At 39.9% G+C, this 26,775-nt stretch overlaps 1 protein-coding gene across 10 annotated transcripts in view; it reads right to left on the bottom strand.

Moving 5' to 3' along the window:
* The window catches only part of JAKMIP1 (janus kinase and microtubule interacting protein 1), a 139,965-nt gene that overhangs the window by 63,088 nt on the left and 50,102 nt on the right, over positions 1–26,775 (bottom strand). For all 10 annotated transcript variants that reach the window (XM_061468850.1, XM_061468851.1, XM_061468843.1 and 7 more), the window contains 2 exons: positions 16,304–16,578; positions 9,488–9,982 (listed from right to left, as the gene is read on the bottom strand). In XM_061468850.1, coding sequence (XP_061324834.1) covers positions 9,488–9,982; positions 16,304–16,432 — 624 coding nt within the window. In that variant the 5' untranslated portion in view covers positions 16,433–16,578. The remainder of the gene's footprint in view (positions 1–9,487; positions 9,983–16,303; positions 16,579–26,775) is intronic.

Here is a 26,775-nt window from a genome sequence, read left to right as displayed (position 1 = left end):
GATTTTATGATATTAAGTAAAATAATTAGTGGTCCCCTCATGACCTCTCAGGTTTAAATGTTTAACCCTGTATTCTATATGACTACAGTATTCCTTCAGCAAAGAGCATACAGAATTTGTTACTTCCCCATGCAGAGCATTTCTTTCTTTTTCATGCTTTTTAATGTCTGTTTTACATCACTACTGAGCTATCCCCAAACTATTTATCACTTACATAGATAAATAAGTTATCTTTAATTCTGTTCTCTGCCAGGTATAGCTTGATTACATTCTCTTTTTGCCTATCAGGTCTAAAATCCATACACAGAATGTTACCTAAGTTTGCATGTCACGCAACAGTCATTGCCACATTCTCTTTTCCGACTTTAAATGCAGTCCTGCCTGCTCACCATCCAATGTGAATGCTGCTGTTAATGATGCTCTTTCCACAAAACCTCTCATCTCTTGATTCTCTAGGCTGTTTTTCTTTTTAGTACATCAACAAAAATTACTCTCTGTCAAAGCTGTTCACAGCCTGACTGGGGTCCGTTCATCCCTTATCTAATATTAAGGAGCTATGTCCCATTTGTCATATATGCAGTCATGCATTTTCATGTTTTCTCCCATGCTACTGTTCCTACTTGAAGGGACACTCCAAAAATATCCATTTAGTTACTGACTGACCTTCCTCAAATTCTTCCTGTATCTCACATTTTTCATGACACCTTTAAAGTACAAAGGAAACTATGACAAAACTAAATACTGCTTTTGTGCATTCCTCCCTGTACTACTATTTATGTGAGACATCTCACTAAGGTACAAAGGGTAAAGATCATCTTTTCTTCCTACATGTTCAGCACAATGAGATCCCAACCCATGCACTGGACTATTGATATTATGTTATATCAAATAATAGGTATTATGTTAAATCAAACATATTATCCCAGAAAGTGCTTCTGCCAGGCTGCCTTGGTTTAAAATTTGTTCTAAGTTTAGAACAAATTTACCCACTTTTACAGCTACACAACAGGATCTTTTACATTCTGTTTTGCATGGCTTTAAAAGCATTTTAGAATAGCCACACTTTTTATGCATAGTACAATTCATAACAAAACATCTGTGATAGGAAGGCAGTGGAGCAACACGAGGTTAGAACATTTTAAATTACACGCTTTGACAAGAAAAGTAGCAGATATACCCTCTGAAAGAGGATTTTGAAGAAAGTATGATCATCCACAACAGCTGTGGAGCAAAATTACTGAGAAATTATCTTGGATGGCATAAGTAACTCTGAAGCTCTTGGTTAAAAATCACAGCTTTCTAAAGTATTGTTTCATAATTAATGGGGTTTGTGTTGTCCAACTGTCAGGTGCTGAACACAGCAATTGCCTGCACTATATCAATGAAGAGCTAGCACTTAATAGCCTGTGCCAAAATTACAGTGTTTCCTAAGGACAGGTATCTAATCGCCTCCTAACAGCTAAGAGAAATGAGCAGAAATGTTTTAACAATATTTATCAAACATGAAATAGAACCAAGCCAGCCACTGGAAAAAAGTATCCCCTGCCAATTATTGCACACTTCAATAGCTACAGTGAAAGAAAGTCAGAGACCTTCGGGGGAACTTTATTCTCTTGCAAAGTTGAAAGAGAAATTCCCAGGGAATTAAAAGCTAGATCTATCAAGGCAGTCACATACTCAGTTTTCAAAGTGGAAAAAGCCAGCTGCTGCACTGCCAAGTGTCAGACCTTCCTCTTTACTCATCCTTACCAAAGTGATCTCCTAGCCAACTGCAGAAGAAAATTCTACAGTGGTCTTCTCCAGAAGAAATGTGATTAATCTTTATACTAAATTCTTTATACCAACAATAGGAATACCTTGACAGGAGGATTGTTAGTTAGCAGGAAAAGAAGAGCCAAAAAAAAAAAAAAGGAAACAAGAAAAAAAAAAAATCAATTGAAGATAGAACTAAATGGAATTACACTTTTTACATTTATAAAGAGACACTAAGACCTGACAATGCTATCCCAAGCTGAAAGCCCACCTGGAGGGAGGAATTAAAGTACTCCTGTATTGTGCATAGCATTATGTGCACCAGACATAGCCACCTATTTAAATGAATGTTTGCTGTTATTTAGGAACCTTAGGGGAAGAGGGAGAAAAGATGCCAGCCATCCAGTGGAGAAGTAAGAGTCTAGACATAGGTAGCCGGGACTTATTCTTAACTTCATACGTAATTTTTCCAAACCAACCATCTTACTCTCATGAGTAAGGCATATTTTAAAAGTTTTGATAAATTATACAAGAAACACCACAGGGGCAGACAATTCCAGAACTTACTGATAGGAGGTTTCTCAAAAGCTGTAGCTGACTACGGTCCCAGCTACTGGATCTCTCCTGTTATCTATTACAAGTGTTCATTGACAAAGCTGCAACAAGTAAGTAGTCAAAAAGATGGAAAATGTAAAAGAAGTAAATAATACAAACTTAAGGAGTTTTTTGCCCAGGTGCCACACCCTTCTGTGGCATCTGATACTGTTCCATATTTTGTAAGAGATATGAAAGTCAGATTTGTGACCTACCATAGCAGAGTCCTTGGAAATACTAAGGATAAACACAAAATGCTGAGCCTGCACTGTAAGAAAATTCCATTAGATTTGCTTGATTCAGTAAAAAATAAGGCCTGGATGGAATGCTGCCCGGTTAGCTCCTGAGAGGACAAGCATAAATCTTCAGAGGGTGGAAAGTAAAGTATTATTTGCAGTCCTAAAATGCTGGAGGTGGTGGATGAATCTTTACAGATCAGTTCAGCCTTGGAATGCAGCTGAAACACGTGTCTGAAACAGATGGTAAAATCCAGGGAAGCAGCCTACAATTTGATATCAGCAGCTGTGTGTGAAATACATGCGGGTTTAAGTGGCTGATAAGAAGCATGCTACAGCAGGCTTCACACAACCATGCATGACCGCACGCACTTGGATGATTCAAAATTCAACTTTCCAGTGTCAAAATTGAAGATTTTGGTTAGGAATCAAAACTCAGATGTGCCACCGCAGAAGTGAAGCGAGAAAAACCAGGCTCCATACTTCTTCTCAGGGCAGCAGAGGATCAGAGTGCCCCAACTGTCCTTCTGCAGCAGAATTTTCAGAGAAACAAAAGGCCTCTGCATTACCCCAACTGCTGAATGTAACCTAAAGATATGAATTTCAGTGCCCTAAAATGGCAAAATCCTAGTAATGAATATGCAGGAGAAAGTGCATGCTATTAGAAAATAATTGCCACCACTGCAAAGGATGCAATTTGGGGTTTCCTTTAGCTCCTATTATTTTTCGTGTTTTATTGAAAAATAATTGCTGAATCTCTTGGAAGGTAAAAGTATCTTATTTGATCATCTAAACTTTATCCCTTACAAACTGAAGGGAATAACACATTTTAACATCTTCACCAACTGGCCTGGTGAAGAAATGGAATGCAGCTTCTCCAAATGTGTGAATGATACAAAATCTGGGGGATCTGTTACTACTCTAGAAGACAGGAACACCATTCAGAGGGGCTTTGATGTGCCGGAGAAATGATCCAAAAGTCCTCATAAAGTTTGCCTAAAACAGATACAACATCCTGCCCCTGAGAGGATTTATATTCCTGCAGCAGAAACGGCAGCAGAAAAGGACATCAATTGAAGTTGGCAGTTCTTCAAGGGGCAGAATGAAAAAAGAAAAGAAAAAAGGAAAGACACTGATGTCCTGGATTACAAGATGGATATGGGTCAGTGATGAGAGCTTGCAGTGACCGAAGTTAACCTGATACTGAGCCAAATCATGAAGACAGTAGCCAGAAGACAGAAGTGATTTAGCCTTTCATTAAGCACTTGTGAAGCCACACCAGGAGCAGCACAGCCACTTTGTGGCTCCCCAGCACAAAAAAAGGTATTGACAAACTGGCACAAGTGCCACAAAACTGGAGGAAGGTCAGTAAGATAACTGTGAGGCTGCACCATAGGGCATTCAAGGAACAGGTGAGGGAGCCAGGCTTGCTCAGCTAGTGAAAGACTGCAGGATGCATTACAATTGCAGATACCAATTCAACTGTTTAAATATGGGGATGAATAAGGCAGATGCTTCTCATAGAGATGTATAGAAAAAGGACAGGGGTAGCAATCAAACAAAAGAGGAAGAAGAAAAAAAATCTACAGTGCCTGGGCACTGGGGCAGGTTGTCCCAGAGACTGTGGATCTGTGTCTTTGGAGATTTTTCAAGTTGCAATGGAGAAGACCCAGAACAACCTGATCCAACTTTCAATGCAACCCTGCTTCAAGCAGGATATTGGACCAGATGACCTAAAGAGGACCCTGCAGTTCACACATGGAATGCCAATGCTAAGCAATTCACTAAGGACTTCTGGGCAGACAAAGACATTTAAGAGCTGTGTAAAGTTAAATACTAAATCGTGAAGGACTGAAGCAGAAATTCAGATTTGTCCAGAACTGGAACAAACTAATTCTTAATTCTGAACATTTGTTATCCTTGGCCTTTAAGAACCTTTACTTTAGTCATGAGATTCAGTGCTTCACACAGATACAGAGCTGAAGTCATATTTTTAAAGAATCAATATATAAATGTCTACATAAACATATTCTGCAAGAGGATTTTTCCCAGTGAAACTGCCTTTATATTTACCTGTAAACAGTGCTTAATCTATTAGCTTGAATTGTAGTCCTCCCAGTACTGCATTACATTTATTTGGCATACACCAAACAGAAGAATGGGCCATGCTGGAAGGAGTCTTTAAATTATGAAACTGGACAATCTGAACTAAGGAGACTGAGGACAGTTCAATAGTGCATCTATCTTCATTCTTGGTCATGGCTGATCAGGAACTTCTGAAAATCACTCCTAAAAACAATTTCTTTTACTTTGATTCCATTGATGGCAAAAGGAGTTTTTTTTCAGTACTGTTTCATTGGTCTTCAGACATTTTTTATAAGGTTATTTGAGAATAGAATTGAAATAAGCAAATTTAATTCATCTGGTATACTGTGTGCTCTCTTAAACATGGATCTTACTGTGTACCTTGCAAGATCAGTGAAATTTTTTACACTGATTTTGTTTTTCAGAAAACTGGGACTATTTCACATTAAAAAGAAATAATGTTTCCCAGTTAAATTCAATCCATGTTGTTTAGGAATATTTAAATATTATTTTTCTAATAACAGTTTCTGATAAAATAAACACTCAGTTCCCTTCTTATTAAAAATAAATACTATGAATAAATCAATGATAACATATGTATCTTCTAAGACAAGCACTGGGAAGTGTTCATTGTTCTTATCTCTGCAAAAACAGTATCTTGAGAAGTAAGGGCCTTCTTAAAAACAGCATGCAGGTAGTCTCAGAATGAATGTGACCTCTAACTAATACAATACACTTAATATTCATGCTTCCTTCACAGCTGTGCTGATAACAGAATAATTTTGATCTGTTCCTAAAACTCACAGCCAATTTGAACATGCTATGTCAGCAGTTTCAGGCAGAAGAGAGAAACTCCACTTACCCTGGTAGCTAACTTTAAACATGGTTTCAAAACCAAATAATCTGTTAAATGGCAAGCTTGAAGCCCAAGAAAAACTCACTGAAACAAGCTGTTATTTTGTAGACATTTTTATACTTAGATTAAAACATTAAACACCCTTGTAGAACAGTTCTGCTCTTCAAGCTACTTTAGAAACACAACTTAATAAACCCAACTTCTCTTCATCATTAATCAGGTCTGCATTAATGCATTTTGTACTAGCCTAGACCTCAGAATGAAATCAGACACACTGCTTACGAGTATGCCATTAAAATAGAGGCCTGTTGACACAGTTATATAGGTGTATACATGCTTGTCTATGCAGCCCTCAGCTGAATGTGTGCTTTGGGAATCTTCATGCTGAAGTTCCCATGAGGAAAAAGGAGGGAGGGAGGAGGAAAAAGGAGGGAGGGAGGGAGGGAGGAGGAAAAAGGAGGGAGGGAGGGAGGGAGGAGGAAAAAGGAGGGAGGGAGGGAGGAGGAAAAAGGAGGGAGGGAGGGAGGAGGAAAAAGGAGGGAGGGAGGGAGGAGGAAAAAGGAGGGAGGGAGGGAGGAGGAAAAAGGAGGGAGGGAGGGAGGAGGAAAAAGGAGGGAGGGAGGGAGGAGGAAAAAGGAGGGAGGGAGGGAGGAGGAAAAAGGAGGGAGGGAGGGAGGGAGGAGGAAAAAGGAGGGAGGGAGGGAGGGAGGAGGAAAAAGGAGGGAGGGAGGGAGGGAGGAGGAAAAAGGAGGGAGGGAGGGAGGGAGGAGGAAAAAGGAGGGAGGGAGGGAGGGAGGAGGAAAAAGGAGGGAGGGAGGGAGGGAGGAGGAAAAAGGAGGGAGGGAGGGAGGGAGGAGGAAAAAGGAGGGAGGGAGGGAGGGAGGAGGAAAAAGGAGGGAGGGAGGGAGGGAGGAGGAAAAAGGAGGGAGGGAGGGAGGGAGGAGGAAAAAGGAGGGAGGGAGGGAGGAGGAAAAAGGAGGGAGGGAGGGAGGAGGAAAAAGGAGGGAGGGAGGGAGGAGGAAAAAGGAGGGAGGGAGGAGGAAAAAGGAGGGAGGGAGGGAGGAGGAAAAAGGAGGGAGGGAGGGAGGAGGAAAAAGGAGGGAGGGAGGGAGGAGGAAAAAGAAGGGAGGGAGGGAGGGAGGAGGAAAAAGGAGGGAGGGAGGGAGGGAGGAGGAAAAAGGAGGGAGGAAATTTTTTCTGCCAAATACCTCTTTTACTTTCCCTTATCAGGCACTAGGATTTTCTCCATTCAACCTCATTTGTATGAAAGCTTATTGGGTATTTTTCATGGTTCTATTCTTAATTGTGAAGACAAACTCTAAATTAATTAATTAATCATATTTCCAAAATACTGACATGTGGACAATACAAGCACGGCTGCTCATATACTCAATGTAATTGTATCCATATATTCATTGACGATGTGTTTTTGCTTTTTTCCCCTCCTTCTCACTACATTTATCTTTATATTTTTTGGATAGTAAACAAAACAAAAAAAAAAAAGCATGTTTTTACTTAAATTAATCATGGGTATAACCATCAATGGTAAAAATATGTATTTTTCAGGGGTTTAGCTGCAATGTCCATATGAAATGCATTTGCAAAACTAACCTGTTATCTAAAATGCAAAATTAATCAGTAAAGTCCAACAAGACAATCAAGACACTGCATCCTGAATTACATAATCTGAATTTGAATCACAATATGGCCAGCCCATTTAACCTTTTGATACTAAAGATGTTGATTTCTTAATAGCACTATAAAAGACAACACACAAAAAAGCACATTAATTGAAGCTCAGTTACAGAACTGCACTAATATTAATAACACTGCCTGCCACATCCATGCCATTTTATCCCGCAAGTGTAGGAATAAACTGAGTACCCCAAATCCACAGCCAATACAGTTAATCTGAAATTCAAGGCAAGCATCCCTTGCACTAATTAAAATGGGGGGAGAGGAGGGAGGGAAATATCCTGATGATCTGGTTCTTTAATCCCACTTGCTCTCCCAGAGGAAGAGAGCAGCATCTAGGAACCATGCAGCATTTTTTACCTTGCCCCAGATTTAAAGAGTGCCCTATTCAATAGCAACTGCCTAAATTGCTTTGAATTCCTAGAAGAAACACTTCTCCCTCATAAAAACAAACCACAAAATTTAATGAAAAAAATGAAACTCATTATACAAAAGGAGTTGATGCACTACAGGGCAATACCAGGCTCCTGATACTTTCCCCCTGTACTTCAGATATGAGCATTTCCAGTGAAAGCCCATGAGACTGATGGCAGGCCTCCTCTGGTGCTTGGAATAGGAAACAAGTCATCTACACACTCTCCTAATACAGTCACCATTTTAGATAACCTGAGTCACAGAGGCCCAGTAAGGCTCCAGCTGAAATTCTGACTGACTTGACAGGATTTTGTCAGACAGAAAACACCGAGTGCCTTCCTTCATCGCTTCGCACCACAGCAGGCTGGAAGCTTACACTTTTGAAAGGGAAGAGTTAACAGTTTTCTTTACAATACCGCTCAATGACACGTCATAGGTGTGTTTACTGGGGCAGTCTGGGATGACAGGATTTGTGGTGCCTCACCTCACTGTTTCATGGTGAGGTAACCTTCTTTGAAGGTTAAACTGATTTAGAAATGGTTCTCTAGAAAAACACGTCACAATGTAGCAACTTCCTCTCCTCTTTAACCCTTTTTAAAATTGCCTGTATTTCATTGTCATGATTTTGAAATTCTACATTTATAATATGGACAAAATATGAAACTCTGCTTACAGAAACCTCATGCTGTCAATCTTTACACTGGTTTTCAATCAAGGGAATGATACCCCTAAGACTTGATCAATGTCCAATTTATTTAAAGTATAAATATTAACTGCGCTAATAGCTTTCATTGTCTCAGGCAGAAAATCACCACCATCAAACAGATATGTAGTATCTGTAGCTTGCCCTTACCATCATTCTTCCTAAAGAATACAAGAAAGAAGAGGACATACCTGTGCAGACGCAAGCTGATAAAATATTTTTTTAAAGAAAACTCATGTTTCATTCCACTTAATGTCTGTACTTCCTAATACATAATAAATATCATGCTTATTATAATTTTAGAATTTATTCACATATTGTACTGTTAGCTTTGGCAGATTAACAATCATATGTATATAAATTTATATGGCAAATATCAGGGGACCAAACATAAGCGCTGTTTGATGGTGACCTTTCTAAATGTACTACTGTGTGCAGCCTATCTTTGATTCTCTACATTTTAAAGAGTTGAATAACTTGAAATACTGTCAGGAAACATTGCATGGTTTTTAACTTTACATAAACAGCATAGTCTGACATCTGTGCTGATGTCCTAGGTTTTATGAAGCATGAAAAAGGCCTCTTGCCCCATGTCCTAACTTTTCTGCTGCAATACAAAAACCACAGAAATTTTAGAAAAAAAAAAAGGGCAACAATGCTTAAAATTGAATGACCTGAATAATTATGTAGAAAAAGACATTGTCTTGTTTCAGCACTAGTAGTTCCTCCAACACAAATATAAATGCTCTCTGTAAAGTTAATTTTGCCATCTCACAAAGGCGTTCTTGCATTGCCAAATGAGCAGTGCCTGACTGTTTTGGTCAGTGGAACTTTGTGAGGGAACGTAGTTGAGCAAGTGGGAAAGTCTGTTGCTTTGGTCTGCTGAGAAAATTAATCCTGGAAAGTATTGGTTCTCTCGTATTCCACATGGTGGAACATAAAGCTCTGAATTGGGATGGGCTACACATGGAATCAAGGTTCATCTTTGCTATAAGGAGGACCAAGTAGCACAAATACTGGCCCATCATAGCAACCAGTACTGATGAAAGATGCCACTGCAAAAGTGTGGGTTTATATTAATAGGTACATACAGCAAAATATACATATATCTGCCATAAACTGAAATAAGCACACATTACTTAATGAACTTACCAGCCTGCGGATCTCTCTCTCACATTCACGCTTTATTCTATTAATCTCATCCTGATGGGACTGGTAAGCCATGCGCAGGTCAGCAGCCTTCATTTTATCTGCCTGCATGATGTTGTTCAAAGCTTCTTCAAGCTGCTTTTTGCCAGATTTCAACTCCAAGATCTCCTGTTGCAACTTCAGTCGTTCACCATCGAATGCCTTGCGAGCCTCCTCCTTTGCTTCACTCAGCAGCGCTGTCTTCACTTTGTCAGCTGCCCCATCCCGCAGGACATTGACTGTCGACTGCAAACGCTGAATTTCACCATCTTTGATTTTCACCATCCTCGCTACCTCTTGCTCATGTTGCCGGATCAGTAGCTCTCTGACGCTCTGAAGTTCCTTCATCTTCTCCTCATGGAGCTTGGCTTTCAGTTCAGAAACATAGGCAGTATGTTTGTGCTGCTCCTGCTCCCTTTCTTGCTTGACCTCTTGGATTTTCTCTCTCAGCTTACCGACCTGGAACATCAATGTAAAATATTGATTAGCAAGTGCTACCACACTTCTAAAAGACACCACCTAAAACATTAAAATTCATCCTGAGTACTCAAAAACCGAGACATAATACCAGACACCTCTCTCTCCGGTAAACAACTGGAAGAGGGAGAGAAAAAGAAAAAATAAGAAGGGCTTGCTTCCCTATTAGAGTATACCAGAAAGGCTATAATGTATTTCATCATGCATAGCCTAACACCTTTCTACTACCCCTTTAACAGGGACTGCCAAAACATAGGTTCTATACACGTACTTCTCATCTAAAGCAAAGTCAGAGGCAGAGATTTCAAAGATTTGTGTTTTCACCTTGAGTGGCAATACAAATATACATACCAAACAGTGCTTCATAGTAAAAGGAGACTACCAAGCAGCTGGATGTTAGTCACTGCCACAATATTCTTAGACTGCTTGCATGTATGCTATACAAGCTGGATCTGTAGTCACACAGTGCATTTAATTTATTTTAAACTAAGCTAGATTTGCAACTTGCCTGAGATTGGTGCAGAAAGGATGGGAGATCTTTGTTAATATTCAGACTATCATTTATTATGAAAGTATAATGAAAAGAAAGTATTTTTGCATGGTCCTGAGTTCTACTGTCAAAACAAAAGTGTTAACTCAAAGCAATAATACCAGTTCAAGAAAGGCCTAGAAATCATTATTTTTTTTTGAAAGCAAGATGGATCTAAGCAGGCACTTGTGTGTGCTGAGAAGAATGGGACTTGGGAAGAACAGGACTTTTTAATTCCAAAGTCTCAGATATAACTCACGCAGTGAATCCAAGATTACTACTTAAATAAGGAGTGATAACAAAATGAGGCCAACATGTTACTCATCAAACTCACAGCGCTGACAATAGGATTTTCAGAGTCTGAACTTCACCTGAAGTCTTCAGATAGCTGGGACAGCAGACTTTCCCTGTGCAGAATGTGTTATAACCCTATTATTTTCAACAGTAACTTTGCAAATTAATCAACTCGAACTTACACTAGATTTTAACAATCAAAAGAAAATGAAAACAAAAAGGAAAGAATCTGGAGCAGGAGAGGGAAGAAAGGTATCTGTATTTGCATGAAAGTAATCTGTAGACCAAACACCAGCTGGGAGGGCACTATAATTAACAGCTGTGGAAAAGGTAACGGCTCTAAATCCTCTGAAAAAGCTGAAAAGGTAAAGGCTCTCCAGTCCTTTCCAACACCATCAGAAGCAGATTTTATTACACAAATACTGTTACTTTATTCCAGGATGATTCAGATAACAGATCTTTGTGAAGAAAGATAGATTTGTTTATTTATTTTTCTCCCAGTATGGTAGGTCTGGCTATTGGAAATTACCTGCAGGCATCCATTTCTTCTGTTGGATGACATTTAGTTCCAAGCCTAAGATAGCACTAATTTTCATTGCTTGCATTAGGGTTCCCAATTCCATAGGAGAATCTAAGATTCTCCCAACCCTGCTGTAGCACAGAGGTTGGATTAGGTCTGTAAAGGTCCCTTCCAACCTAAACCTTTCTTTGATGCTATAAAGAATCTAAGCCACTTGCCTATTATCACCAGTGGATGAGTGGATTTACAAATGAAACAACACTCATTATCTGCTTAAATCTATTAATTATTTCCTTACTTATGAGAGAAGAAAATCAAAATAAAACTGAGCAATGAAACCTAGTAATGATACACAGGACAACACACTGTATAATAGCATACATAACCAAGGTTAATACCGCTCCAGAACTACAATAATTTAAAATTAGTAATATTGTACATAAAGCATTCAACAGTCAGTTTTGAATACAACACATTAATGAATGTGACTTCCTAAAAAGACTTTAAATATGCAAGAAACATTCTGAAATACTGAAGGAGTACTTGCTCATTTTCATCTTTCACTGAATTGAGAGAAGATACCATCCATACGAATTCTTGCTGTCTGTGAGAACATGTATTAAACTACTCTAAGTAACTAAGTATTATCATATATCACTAGTCATTTTACTGACAAGCTTCAGCAAGGTAAACAAGAAGAATAAGAACCCTTCTAAAACCTCTGGATTTTCACACTGCATCTTAAATGCCTCTCATTCCTCATGACCCAGTAAAAAAGATGCATACTAATTCTCAAGGTCTTAGAAATCTTTTCTTGTTATTGGGTCTTGTCAGAGAAGGTGGGAAGTTAGATCTGTCTCTTGGATCTTTCCTGAAATCAATAAGCTGCCCTTCCCGCATTCTCTCCATCCCTTTCTCATGCACACTGTGCAGATCTGCACGTCTGGCTTCCAGAACAACGGACTGAATGAAAATAGTAGTGTGGCATTCTCCCATATGCTGAAGTCACAGTTTCAAAATGAATTTAAACTTTAAAGCAATTTGTCTTTTTTTAGTTTTTAACACTATTTTTTATTTTAATGAAGAAAACAGTTCTGTTCATAGGCTGAACATGGAGCATAATAAAAAATTAAGTCAATAGGGAAACAAAGTCAGGAGAATATCAAGGCATCGATAAAACAAGTATTTTTTCTCTTTCTAAATGAAATTGTTAATAATCTCTGCACACTGATACAAAATTGTTGACAAAGCAGAAGGTGGATTCTTGGGAAAATAATGCCCCGAAATTGTTGCTTCTTCTCTTTCCTATGTCTGAACAACACCTGATAAAAGGATTTTATTTAAAACAATACAATCACAATATCACTGGATATCTGTACTCTGGATGTGGCCTCACCAGTGCTGAGCAGAGAGAAAGGATCACCTCCCTCCACCTGCTGCCAGCACTATTCCTAATACTTTCTTGTTGATTCTTCCAAATTAATGATAATCATTGCTTAATATCTGTATATTGATGTCTCACACCTCCCCACTTTTGTTTTACAGGGTTAGAAATTGCATTATCATGTCTAGCATATTCACTCAATTCTGAATTCTGATTGAAGTAACAGCACCACATATTCTTAATAACTTTGTTACTTACTGTTCAATGTTTGACAGATGTCTAAATTCTCTTGTTTTAGTGATTAATTTTTCAAGTGTTGAGAGTTTAAAATTTATATGTCAAGCACAGAGAAGAGCTGAATTCAAATGCCCTTCAACTGCTCTCAGGAAACAACCTACCCAAGGTCATGTGCTTCCTTGTGATTCCAGTCAGTAGAGAAAGGAGAAATTATACATGGCTTTAGCAATACTTCATCCATTTCCCTGCTCCAAGAGGGTTACCGTATTTCATTCCCAAATGCAAAACCCTAGTGCCTCCTTGCTATTCAGTACATTCCTTATAGTTCAGTAAGTTAACCAGCTCCTTTCTTATTCCATACTTAGCAGATGGGACTAATGTTCATTTATATGTATATATATATATTCAGTATGTCTGGATGCTCAAATCAAAACCTGTATCTAGAGTTCTTCCATACATACTGCCCATAACTCTTTCCCATACGACTTTTTAAGTCCCCAGTAAATAAAGCTGTTTTGACAGTATAACATGCTGTCCCAGTTTAATTTCACATATTGAAAATAGATACTTTATTTTTTCAACCTATAAGGAATCACTCTTATACACATATTCAACATCTGACATCAAAGGTCAAAAAACCCAAAGAAATCGAGGAAAAACAGTACTTAGAAAAACAATATAAAATCGTGAGGTGATACAATGGCAACTGAGCTGAAGCATCTCATTTATCCTAACTCCTAGATGTGTTCTGATCTCAACTCTATAAATGTGTAGTCACAAGCAGAATATGGATATTTAAAAGCAACAGCAGAAGCTGGTGAAAACGAAGCAATAGTTACAGCAAACACTATAAACACCTTGCTATCAAGAACAAAACATTACCTGAAGTATTGGAAGGCTATCTTCTAATATTTGCTAATGACCATGGTAGGAATAGGTACTTTGTAGTACTTCCACCAAAACATTGATGGATCTCAGCTTAGGCATTTATAAAACTACTGAGCTGATTGATAGACATTTTCTTGACTCTGACTGTCAAAACCATGCTCATTCACTGCACTTCTTGTGCTTGCTGCACTGGACTTGGGAGTTCAGTTAGAGTGATTCTTGCTTCCATTCATGTTAAAAGAAGTATAATTTTTGTGCTTTGATCAACTTTTTTTGTTATATGATACCCAAATTTTGGATGTCTTCCAAATCTTTCCAGTAGCAGAGAGGGCAGTGCGTGAGCCTGTGTTCAGTTCATGCATTTCCTTCTCCAGACTCTACACAGGTGGCAGCAAACCTACAATCCCAGGAGGACATGCTGTCTGTCAACAGGCTCCCCAAACCAGTCAAACAAGCACTCTCAAAACAAGGGACAGTACAAGAGATCTAAGACAGGGCCATAACTTTTGCTTCAACCCTTAGGCAACATAAACCAATTCAGCAGCTCATAAGTCAGAGGAACAAAACATCATTAGCTAGATCCACAATATTCAGAGAACTGCAAACATCAGTTTGCATAACTTCATAAGCCTGGAAAAGAACAATTTTACAGGAGAATCTTCTTTAAATGGCTCAACAACAAATGAAATGAAATGAACTGGGAAATATACAGAGTTTTGAATGTCTCACAGGTAAACATTTTATTCCAGGGAAACAGATATTTTGCAGGCAGAAGTTAAAAATTAATTTCCATTAGTGATGTCTCTCATCAATTATAAGGTTCTTCCTCAGCTAAATCATTAATATAGACATTTACATGAGAGACAAAATAGTTGAGGAGAATTAAATTAAATTAATTGGCCCCACAAGAGTTTGTTACCTTTTCTAATGCAGTTACCTCCCATGGGCCAAAGAGCTGTCCGTTTAGCAGCTTTAATATGTCCTCTCTTACCTCTGTTCCAATAGAGCCATCTAATTTATTTAGATCTCTCTAGGCACAGTGTTTTCACTTTTCTGACACCAGGTCATAATTTCAGTTGGTTTTGTTACTGATTTTTAACCTACAGTTCAAAGAGGAAAATCTATGTCTTTGATTTACTCATCTTGTCGGTCAAGGCATCTATGCAACTACCGCACACAAAAAACAGGCTGTTGTCCTGATGGTGGGAAATCAAATACACAGTTCAATTTCAGTTAAGTGATTTAAAGCAAACACAGCAAAGCTGTGTGAAAGACAATGAAGACTTCTTCCACCCTCACCCTTCCAGAAAGGCATCCAACATGCTGCAGAATTTACTACAGTTTGTACTGTGTACTTAGTAGAGCTCTCTGGCTGTAATTTCCTCTTTCATATTCACCTACACATTACATACATGAGCTCACTCATTTCTCTGCACATATACGTACGCTTTACACAGATGTATCGCCTATAACAGCCACAACACACAAGAAAAGATGCAATCCTCAAACTGTAAATAGATAAACAGGCAACCAAACGGAAGCAACTCTTACCAGACTGGATATAGGTAAATAAGCAGACTAGTTATAGAAATGTTCCTATAGCTGTTATGGTCTTGTAGCTACACGTTATTTTTACTTGAATCAGAATTAAATTTGACATATTACAGGGAAAGCATTAAACTTGGAGGCATATAAGGGCTAAACTCTTCTTAGGGTTTGTGGAATCTTTTTGTAGATTTTTTTTAGACTCTGATTAATTTAAACACTCAAAATTAATTCATTCTTCTGTGCAAGGTAAGGTAACTTTACACGCTCTTTAATGTGATTATAATTAAGATTATAATAAAATCACATCTGTATTTCGACATAAAAAGTGACAGGAAAAAATAGAAATAAGACAAAATAAAGAGAAAAATATCTACTGAATGTGCTAGGTAGACAAATATTGATGGATCTGCTTCATTAAAAATAGGATGCATCATTGAACATCTCAGAGCAATGGCACATATAACCCCAGCAAATCAAATCAAGACACCTACACAGATCATCTCCAATTAATTTACATTTTCCATGAGAATTTAAAGTGACAAGCTTTGAATATGGTGCTGATGTTGACTTTGAAGACGCTTCTGTTTACAACATATAGTTTTTGGTGCTAAAATCAAATACAAAACTCCCCCGTTGCCTCTTAAGTCACACTGAGATAATGCCATTTGTATTGCTGTGACTGCAAATTTTGGTGACTGCATGTTTGGGGATATTTACTTCCCTTTGTGCATTGTTTAAAATGCTTGGCACCAATTTCAGTTCATCAGTGGTTCCGATTTCATTTGTCACGGTTTTCCTTTAAGGCTAATGCATTTTAGTAGCGAATTAGTTTGAGATTCAAGCTCTGCTGGTTTGTAACAGTGGTACTGTTAGGAAGAATGATCAGAAAATACAGAAAAATACCTTGCTTTTTTCTTGCTGGAATTCTATCTGGATGCTGGTTAGTTTAGTTCGTAGCTCCTCATTAGCAGCCTGAAGGGCTTCAATATCCATGTCGGACTTCTCTCCCTTGGCACGACTTTTCTTTGACATAATTGGTTTTGAAGTTTAAAATACTTCTTTTGCTCCACACTGAGCTACCAGCTACTGCCTCCTGCTTTCAGCATTGAAGAGACGTGTAGTATTCAACAAAATCATTCACACAAATCTCTGCCATCACAGGAGCAGTCTCTCATGTCCTGGAAGAAACAAAGCAGTGGGAACAGAATTAGGCTACCGCATAGAACAGAATCAACCATCAGACTTTACATCCAGTCTTAAAGCACACTGAACTTCTTGTAGTATAGACTATATTGTGTAGTGTACTAGACTTTGAAAGAAATAGATCAGAAAATAAATTATATTTATATATATGAAATATAAAAATATTTCATCATCTACTCTAAACCCCATCAACAATAATCTGGTGTCCACAGAAATAAAACTCTTTAAAGTTATGATGAATATAGCACATAAACAGAAATTATATCTTGTTCAAGATCTCTCTGGACCATGCTCAGGATTTCCAAGAGGCATAGGGACAGCCATAAATTAACTGAGGCTAGCGATATTTCAGTGGGAATGGTTTATTTCCTGTAGAAATAAGGAAGCACTTCTCACATTACTGTATCACTGATATTTCATAATTATATTATTTATAATTATCACCGAGTCTTACAGCATCAGGATATATGGAAAATGAATCATAAAACTGGAAAAACATTTTAAAATTACTTCATAAAAATCATATATAAAAACTGCTTATGTTCATGTTTGATGCTGCTTGAAATGCCCTAATCAAAACACAAAGGTGATTTAACTTCATTTTCATTCCCCAGCATGCCTCTAAGCTTACAAAGTATTCAATTATTTAAATCAGCTTTATGTTATATTCAAGAAGAATATCAATAGCAGACAAAGAACCCTAATTGCAATAATTGGGAAATCCCACGATTAGTTTGCTTCATGGGTAGTTATGGAAGCTTAATCTTCAGGGTTTTTTCCCCTCTGCTCTCCTTTAATAATAACCTGCTGCTCCACAAGAATAAACTGAGCAACACATGCAATCAATGCTGAATTAGTTTCCAAACCCTCTACTCATTTTAAATATCCACAGTATTTTAAATCTACATAATTTTCATCATTAAATTGCCTACAAAGCAGGTGGGTTCCTACTTTAATACTGAACTACCTTCCTGGAGAATTATATTTCCAAGAAAATTGCTACCAAATTCCTATCAAAAGGTTGTTCTTTAAAACATACTCCTACCTGGGAGTTATTCTAGAAACTGCATTAGAATGAAAATCATAGGCATTCTTAGCACATACTTTCTAAAGGGTTAATAACGAATATCTCACGGGTGCACAGACAAGCACCATCTGGTGACTTCAACTAAATACATTCTGTATGCATTATATAGAGTATATATAGAGAGAGTATATAAATACTTTTACATATATTAATAAAGGTTTTTTCTCCTATTTGGGGACTGGTAAACAGAAACCAAGGAGTTAAATATCTTGCTTAAAATGACAAGTCAAAACAGACAAAAAGTAAACAGAACTCAGGACACTAAATATGTCTCTGACAACATTCCCATTGAGTTTTTTCATTCATAAAGAGGAAATGAAAAAAGACAAGCTATGCCAATTATTTGCTAGAAAAACTTAATTTAAATAATTGTTTTCCTTTATAATAACAGATGTCTTTTATCTCAATAAAATCTAATCTGCTCCTTAAGTTCATTATATTATTTTTAATACTTAATTTGAGAAAAAAAACAGGAAAGTTAAATTTTAATTGCAAAACAAACAATGATTTTGGTTTTATGATTTTACACGATTGTTTGGTTGTTTCGAGACAAATAAATCAGCAATATTCTTACAGTAACTTGAAAAAAGCACCCTTCAGTGAGCAGAAGAAACTTCAGAAAGTATTGCTCTTAATAAAGAAATTTTATGCTATTAATCTGTGGAGTTTCTCTGATGCTAAAGACTAAAACTAATAACTACTTAATATATTTCATCCAAAATCCATAACTGTATGGAAAATTTCAATTCAAAATCAGTTGCCAATTCAAATTGCTGGTAATTTCTAAAGACAATCTAAAATAATATAGATGTGCAAATCCAATCTATAATAACACCACAGCATTTACAGTCTCGGAAGGGGAAATGAACTGCTCCTTATCTCAGAGGCCATCTGGGTTATTCAGATACTATGGAGGAATTATTCCTGAAACCCTTGCTAAAACAAAATTCCAGATGCAGTCAGATTATATATGATTTAATTCAGTAGGTGGTTAACTTAATTACAGAAACCAAAAGCCATCCCTTACTGGCCTGGCTACATGAATTTGAACCTCATTAGATCCCCTTCTGCCCCCATCTCAATTACAGTTTGGAATAAAGAATATTTTGCTTCTACACCAATAAAATGAGAGAGCGAGGTAACTGTTTTATGCGGATACACAACATTATGATAACATAAAAAGAGATGTTAAATTTGGAGTGTTTTGAAACCACTATGTATATTTTTATTGGTAACAATAATGTCTCCTGACTGCACCATATTCTTAAACATATTATGAAGATAGTATACCATTCAATATGAATAACTAAACTTATATTTATGCACTTCATAAATATGGACTGAACTCCTGGTCACGCATTAACTGTCAGTGACTGTAGGGTTCATATGCTATCACAAGGTCACCATCACTCAAAGCCTTGAGTAAAGGTCCAACAATCAAGTAGCAGAATCATGCTGGTGTCCATCTTCAAAAAAGTCAGGTTCTAAAAATACATTATTTAAAGCTGTTTAAATTACATTTAGCACTTAAGTTAGCCTTAAAATTAAAGGCTTCAACACCACTCTTTGAAGTACTCTCTAGAATTGAAAAAAAAAAAAAAATTAAATCTCAAAACATTGTTCTAAACATTTCACTTCCACATCAGTAGTGTCATTTTATTTTCAACCTTTCTCTTATAACACTGCAGAGTCTACTATGTGCTAGCCCATAACCCTTATTATGCTTTTGAACATGTGCTAAGAATATACCGACATCAACAAAACTCTGAATATTCAAGAAGTTTAAAATAAATTTTATTATCCTAACACCTAACAATGGTAAATGCAGCAGACACTTCTATAAGGTTAACTTCAGAAGTAACTGCCAATTCACCTACGCTGTGGTTCAAAAAAATAATGATAATCAACCAGTGACCCTACGGGAATGACAATGTTCATAGCTCCCAATGTCCAAGGCATATTTCTCACAAGGTTCAGATGGCCTTCATTTCCTGCTTCAATTCTCAGTTCTATATAATAAAATATGACCAAACAGATAAAAGCAAAAGCATCTCTACGGGATGTAAAATAATACTGTTCCCAGCAATTAAAAACACAAACCAAAACCAAACCAGACAAAACATACAACTAGTTAGCAGAATAATTTTCTAAATATATTATAGACTAGTCACATTTTAGATATCTATTCATAATATACCTACAGACACAGATCTATTCCTAAAACAACAGAGCTTTTAAGGGTTATTTTAAATCCTATCCCACTTAGGGAAATGCAGAGTTCCCTTACAGTGGAACACTTATAAATATTTTTATTTATTTTTGATAAAAAAAGAAAATAATCTTTCTTGCTAACTCCACATTCATTTTTGCAGATTCACAGCTTACAGTCCTGAGCCATTCTTGCTTTAATAACAATGTACATATAGGTCCAAACTGTTTGGAAAGCAGTCACCAAGAATCTCTAAGCATTTTTCATTGTTGCTTTGCCAAAAGAGCTCATCATAACAACGTGCTAAGCCATGATGAACACAGGTAACTTCTTCGCTTTGAAGAGATTCCAGTGTAGCGTATGGTAAGCTTTTGTAACACCTTACTCAGAAGTTTCCACCGCAGGTGATACCCTGTGGATGAGCACAGTATTTGTAATGCAGTTAGCTCTTATGTCAAGAATAGTAACGGTTTCCGTTCTTTTTTTTTAATGGCACCTCAGGAAAGGTGATCTGCTGATGTTCCATGACTCCACAGTCTTTCAGGAAATTCCCATTGCCCCAGGAATGCGCACACATTTTAATATCCCATCACAAATCACTGCCTTTCATGGACAACACATAGGCTAAGGCTTCATGGATTCTGGTTCCAGCTACACTTCTGTCACAGATTCCTTGTACAAACACAAACAAATCACTTAACCTCTCAGTAAAACAGATATCACACTTGCTTACCTCAGAAAGACATTCTGAGGACAACTTTAAAACACAAGAGACTGAATAGGGTTATGAGAAATGAGGTTTATGAGACCCCAGCAAGAGTTTCCAATTGTTAGTTGGCAGGAATCATCAAAATCAGCACCCACAAAAGCACAACTGCATCACAAGATCTGTTAACTTTCCTCATAACTTTCCTCAGTGCTCTGATAATCAGCCAGCTAATGTTGGTGTTTCAAGCATTGATATTTGAGTGGTCATTGGAGTGAACATAGTTTAAGTCACTCTGGTGACTGGCTGATACAACTGGGATAAAATATTTAAACTGGATATTTCAGCCAGAAAATAGCATCTTTCTTCTCTCAACATCCTAAAAGGGAGCAGTGCAGCAGCTTGAAACAGCAGCCAGTAAAATGCACAGCTAGATACTCACACAGCAAGAGCCTGGAGACAAGCTTTCATTTATTTCTCAGCTTAAACAGCACAGAGACAAGCACAACAAAGCACCAGAAAGGCACAGAGAAGAACCCTTGTGAATTAAAGACTTTCTTTGTGTAACCATTCTCCAATATCCGCAAACTGAAAATGCTTCACCACCGTGAGGAGGCTACCAATAAAATACCCTTTGGGTAAGTGCCAGCAAATTTGATTTTAACTGCACCAGTCTTGTAGGAAAGGCTGTTGGCAAGTTGGCCACCAGAAATACAAATGTGCTTTCTGAAGATGCTTAGAGCTGATATGTGTTGAAGACTTGCAAAAAAATACTTTTATCCAGATACATGTATTGAAAGCATAATTTTAAGGATAACATTCCTCAGAATGTTGAAAAACAAACTCAGCTTAAAGAGAGAAACATGCAGTTAGATATAAATACAAAACTCCAGAATTACTCTGTGACAGATTGCTACAGACTGACTGCTGCCTAGATTAATTATCCAAAGTATTTTGTTGCTCAGAATTTAATCAATGCACACACACACACAAAAATATACATACACACACACACATACATATATATACACATATATGGAAATAAAGCTTCCTGAATTTGAAAGAATGGTTAGGCACAGAACAGAGATTACTTGTATATGCAATTTTGACCTTTCTAGTAAGCAAGCTGCAAGTCAAACTTACAGGAGTACCCAATTCTGGGGGGGTACAGCATTGCTAGCAGGGTATCTCAAACTGTTGAACCCTGTCATAGTCAGGCAGGTTTTGTCATTTAGAAATATTAAAAAAATAATTATTATTCACTCTGATGAAAACATCCCTACCCCTTTTACCTATACATTGCTTCCTTCATTGGGAAATCAAGTTATCATTTCAGTATACTGTTTCAAAGAGACAGTACAGTTTCAGACCATGACAACAGCACATAAAGTTGGGGCCAAGATATGACACCGAGAGGTTACAGGAGTCCCTGTAGTTGAAATAAAGATGTTTATGCTTCATTTCTTATGAACACAAGCTCCTTCTTCCCACAGTGCCTGCAAAGAAGGCTGTTCCCCGCAAGGTCCAACTGGCTTTGTAAATCATCTTTTACCATGGATGAAAATCAAGTCACATTATCATATAAACAGGATACAGTTGGAACGCTAACTTTGCGTCCAGTTCTGTAAAATACATTCATATTTATATAATTCTTGTTATGAAGTGATCTTAATATTCAGTTCTGTCCAGCTCCATACCTCATTCCCAAAAGTGGCATAGAATCATAGAAGAGTTAGAGTTGGAAAGGACCTTAAGATCATCTAGTTCCAACCCCCCTGCCGTGGGCAGGGACACCTTACGCTAAATCATGTCACCCAAGGCCTCGTCCAACCTGGTCTTGAACACAGCCAGGGATGGAGCATTCACAACTTCCCTGGGCAACCCATTCCAGTGCCTCACCACCCTAACAGGAAAGAATTTCCTCCTTATACCCAATCTGAACTTCCCCTGTTTCGGTTTTAACCCATTACCCCTTGTCCTATCACTACAGTCCCTAATGAAGAGTCCCTCCCCAGCATCCCTATAGGCCCCCTTCAGATACTGGAAGGCTGCTATGAGGTCTCCACGCAGCCTTCTCTTCTCCAGGCTGAACAGCCCCAACTTCCTCAGCCTATCTTCATATGGGAGGTGCTCCAGTCCCCTGATCATCCTCATGGCCATGATCGCACACTGAAGCCGGCTCATGTTCATTTTCTCATCAACCAACACCCCCAAGCCCTTCTCCACAGGGCTGCTCTGAATCTCTTCTCTGCCCAACCTGTAGCTGTGCCTGGGATTGCTCCGACCCAGCTGTAGGACCTTGCACTTGTCATGGTTAAACCTCATGAGGTTGGCATCAGCCCACCTCACAAGTGTGTCAAGGTCCCTCTGGATGGCATTCCTTCCCTCCAGGGTATCAACCGAACCACACAGCTTGGTGTCATCGGCAAACTTGCTGAGGGCGCACTCAATCCCACTGTCCATGTCAGCGACAAAGATGTTAAACAAGACCGGTCCCAACACTGATCCCTGAGGGACACCACTCGTTACTGGTCTCCAGCCGGACATTGAGCCATTGACCACAACTCTGTGTGCAACCATCCAGCCAGTTCTTTATCCACCGAGTGGTCCATCCATCAAACTGATGTCTCTCCAATTCAGAGACAAGGATGTCGCGTGGGACAGTGTCAAACGCTTTACACAAGTCCAGGTAGATGACATCAACTGCTCTACCCCTGTCCATCAGTTCCGTAGCCCCATCATAGAAGGCCACCAGATTGGTCAGGCAGGATTTCCTGTTAGTGAAGCCATGCTGGCTGTCACCAAGCACCTTGTTGATTTTCATGTGCCTTAGCATGCCTTCCAGGAGAATCTGCTCCAGGATTTTGCCAGGCACAGAGGTGAGACTGACTGGTCTGTAATTCCCCGGGTCATCCATTTTCCCCCTCTTGAAAATGGGGGTTATATTTCCCTTTTTCCAGTCATCAGGAACTTCACCTGACTGCCATGATTTCTCAAATATGATGGACAGCAGCTTAGCAACTTCATTTGCCAGCTCCTTCAGGACCTGCAGAGATGGATTTCATCAGGTCCCATGGACTTGTGCACGTTCAGATTTTTAAGATGGTCTCGAACCAGTTCCTCTCCTACAGTGGGCACAAGGCCTTCATTCTCACAGTCCCTGCATCTGCCTTCCAAGACTTGGGTGGTTTGGTCAGAGCCTTTGCCAGTGAAGACTGAGGCAAAGAAGTCATTCAGAACCTCAGCCTTCTCCAAATCCCGTGTAGCCAGTTCTCCTGAGAGCTTCCTGAGGGGCCTACATTCTCCCTAGTCTGTTTTTTATTTACTATGTACCTGTAGAATCCCTTCCTGTTATCTTTAATACCTCTAGCTAAGTTTAATTCTAACTGGGCCTTAGCTTTCCTAACCTGGTCCCTAGCTTCCCGGACAACATCCCTGTACTCTTCTCATGCCCCCTGTCCTTGCTTCCACTTATTATAAGCCTCTTTTTTCAATTGAATTTTTCTCAGGAGCTCCTTATCCATCCAAGGAGGTCTCCTGGCCCTCCTGCTGCACTTCCTTCTGGTTGGGATGCAACACTCTTGAGCTTGCAGCAGGTGATCCTTGAATATCAACCAAGTCTTAGGCCCCTCTGCCCTCTAGGGCTGTATCCCATGGAAACTTCCTAAGCAGGTTCCTGAAGAGGCCAAAGTCTGCTCGTTTGAAGTCCAGGGCAGTGAGCTTGCTGCACGCTCTTCTCACTGTCCTGAGGATCTCAAATTCGAGCATCTCATGATCGCTGCATCCAAGGCTGCCCTGGAGCTTCACATTTCCAACGAGCCCTTCCCCTGTTGGTGAGCACGAGGTCAAGCATGGCACCTCTCCTTGTCAGCTCCTCTATTACTTGCAGAAGGAAGTTGTCTTCTACATAATCAAGGAACCTCCTGGATTGCTTGTGCTGGGCCGTACCGTCCTTCCAATGGATGTCAGGGTGGTTGAAGTCCCCCATGAAAACAAGGGCCTGTGAGCATGAGGCTTTTCCTATCTGTCTATGGAGTGCTTCATCTGCAGGTTCTCCTTGATCAAGCGGCCTGTAACAGATCCCCACAGTATTGTCTCCCATAGCTATATTCCCTTTAACCCTGACCCACAAACTCTCTGTTAACTGCTCACCTGTCCCCAGACAGAGTTCCATACTCTCCAGCCTATCCCTAACATAAAGGGCAACTCCCCCTCCCCGCCTGCCAGGCCTGTCTTTCCTAAAGAGCCTGTAACCTTCCATTCCAACACTCCAGTCATAGGAGCCATCCCACCATGTTGGGATGTGATGCCTATTATATCATACCCCCGTAGACGTGCACATATCTCTAATTCCTCTTGTTTGTTCCCCATGCTACAGGCATTTGTATAGAGGCATCTAAGCCGAGCTCCAGCTGAAGCCGGCTCATTGGCTGGAGCGGCTGGGATATCTCTACAGTGCTCCAAGCATTTATTATAGGTTCTGGCAACTGACTGGGTGTGTTGGGATGGAATGATGCCCCCCTCCCCCAACACAGCTAGTTTAAAGCCTCCTTGACCAGTCTGGCAAGCCTCCTACCAAAACTGCTCTTTCCCTTCATCAGACCAGCTCCACCAGCCCCCACTAGACCTGGCCTACAAGCTTGGGTCCTGTGTTCAAGACACCCAAACTCCTGACTATGACACCACCCTTTTAACCAGTTATTAACCTGTCCAATCCTCCTAGCTTTTTTTAGGTCCTCCCCTGTAACCTGGAGAATTGACAAAAAGACTGTCTGAGCTCCAGAGCCCCTAACCACCTCCCCCAGGGCTCTGTAGTCCTTCTTTATGTTCCCCAGGCTACTACTGTCTATATCCCTAGCACCCACATGTATCACCAGGAGTGGGTAATAGTCCGTGGGACTTCCTAGAGCAGGCAGCCTCCCTGCCACATCCCTGATCCGTGCCCCCGGTAGGCAACACATCTCCCTTGAGACGGGGTCTGGACGGCAGACGAGGGCTTCTGTCCCTTTCAGTGTAGAGTCCCCTACTACTACGACCCGCCGCTTTTTCCTGGCAGCACCAGTAGAGATCTTCTTCAGCAGTGCATCAGCCGGCTGTTTCTGGCTCGACTGCATTTCCTCATTAGCCCCCTGCAGGACAGCAAAGCGGTTCTGTGTGGGGACAGGGGATTTAGGGGGAAGCCCCTTGCTTTTGGTTGTCCTTTTCCTTGGTTTTTTTGTTGTTTTTTTTGTCACTAATTCCCAGTTTCCCAGGTTAACGGCCTCCTTCTTTCCTTCATGAGGCAGAGGTGAAGCTCGAGGCCCCTGCACAGTTTGGGCCGGCAGCAAGCATTCCTGCTTCCTCTCAGCTTCCCTGACATCTCGCAGTCTATTGACAACATCCCGCAGCTCAGCCCCTGCTGCAGGAGGACCTCCACCAGGGAGCACCGAGTGCAGCCCTGCCCATTGCGCACCCTCCCCTCACCAGACCAGTGCAGGCACTCTCTACACCCCCAGCTCTGCACTGCAGCCTCCCCTCCCATCGGCTCTCTCTGCGTGCCTACGCTGGCCACCGCCGGGGCAGCCAGAGCAGAGCTCCCGGACGGGGCCCTGCTCACACGACGAGGGCTTTCCATCCCGCTCGCCTGCCCACAAACTGCCTCCACCCTCTCTGTTCCCCGCGCTCCCTGGGGCAGGTTTTCTCCCAGCCAGGGCTGGTGCCGCTGCTCCTGGCTCCGCCCCCTGTGAGTCAGCTGCTCGCTCTCGTCAGCTGAGCTGCCGGCTCCTGGGCAGGTCCTGTGGAGGACTTGAGGCTGCCCCGGTGGCTCTCGCCGCTCTGAGTTGAGGCTCCTGGACGCTGATCTCCCCCCGCTCCGGTGTCGAAGGTGTCGTCTCTCGAGCTACTCACCTCAGCAATTGAGATTGAATAAAAAAGCATAAGAAAGCCTCAAAAAATTAGGGTGCTGGCAGTGACCTTACAGGCACCTTTGGTCTTAGTGTGGAAAAATATGGAAGTGGGTATTGCCAAAAGAGCTATTCTTTCCACATCACCCTTCATCTTCCTAAACTTCATGTGAATCTTTGAATAAGATTTTGGTTTAAGGCATCTCTGAATAAGATTTTGGTTTAAGGCTAAGGTTAGCACTCCTACCATAGTAACACCACAATTTTTCACCTGTTATATAGCAAACC

The sequence above is a fragment of the Pezoporus flaviventris genome, unplaced genomic scaffold, assembly GCF_033815535.1.
Source record: "Pezoporus flaviventris isolate CSIRO_AGI_PZ_B2104156 unplaced genomic scaffold, CSIRO_AGI_Pfla_v1 ptg000002l, whole genome shotgun sequence".
Classification (NCBI taxonomy): Eukaryota; Metazoa; Chordata; class Aves; order Psittaciformes; family Psittacidae; genus Pezoporus; species Pezoporus flaviventris.
Note: the sequence above shows the minus strand (reverse complement) of the source record. Positions and strands in the feature narration are given on the sequence as shown.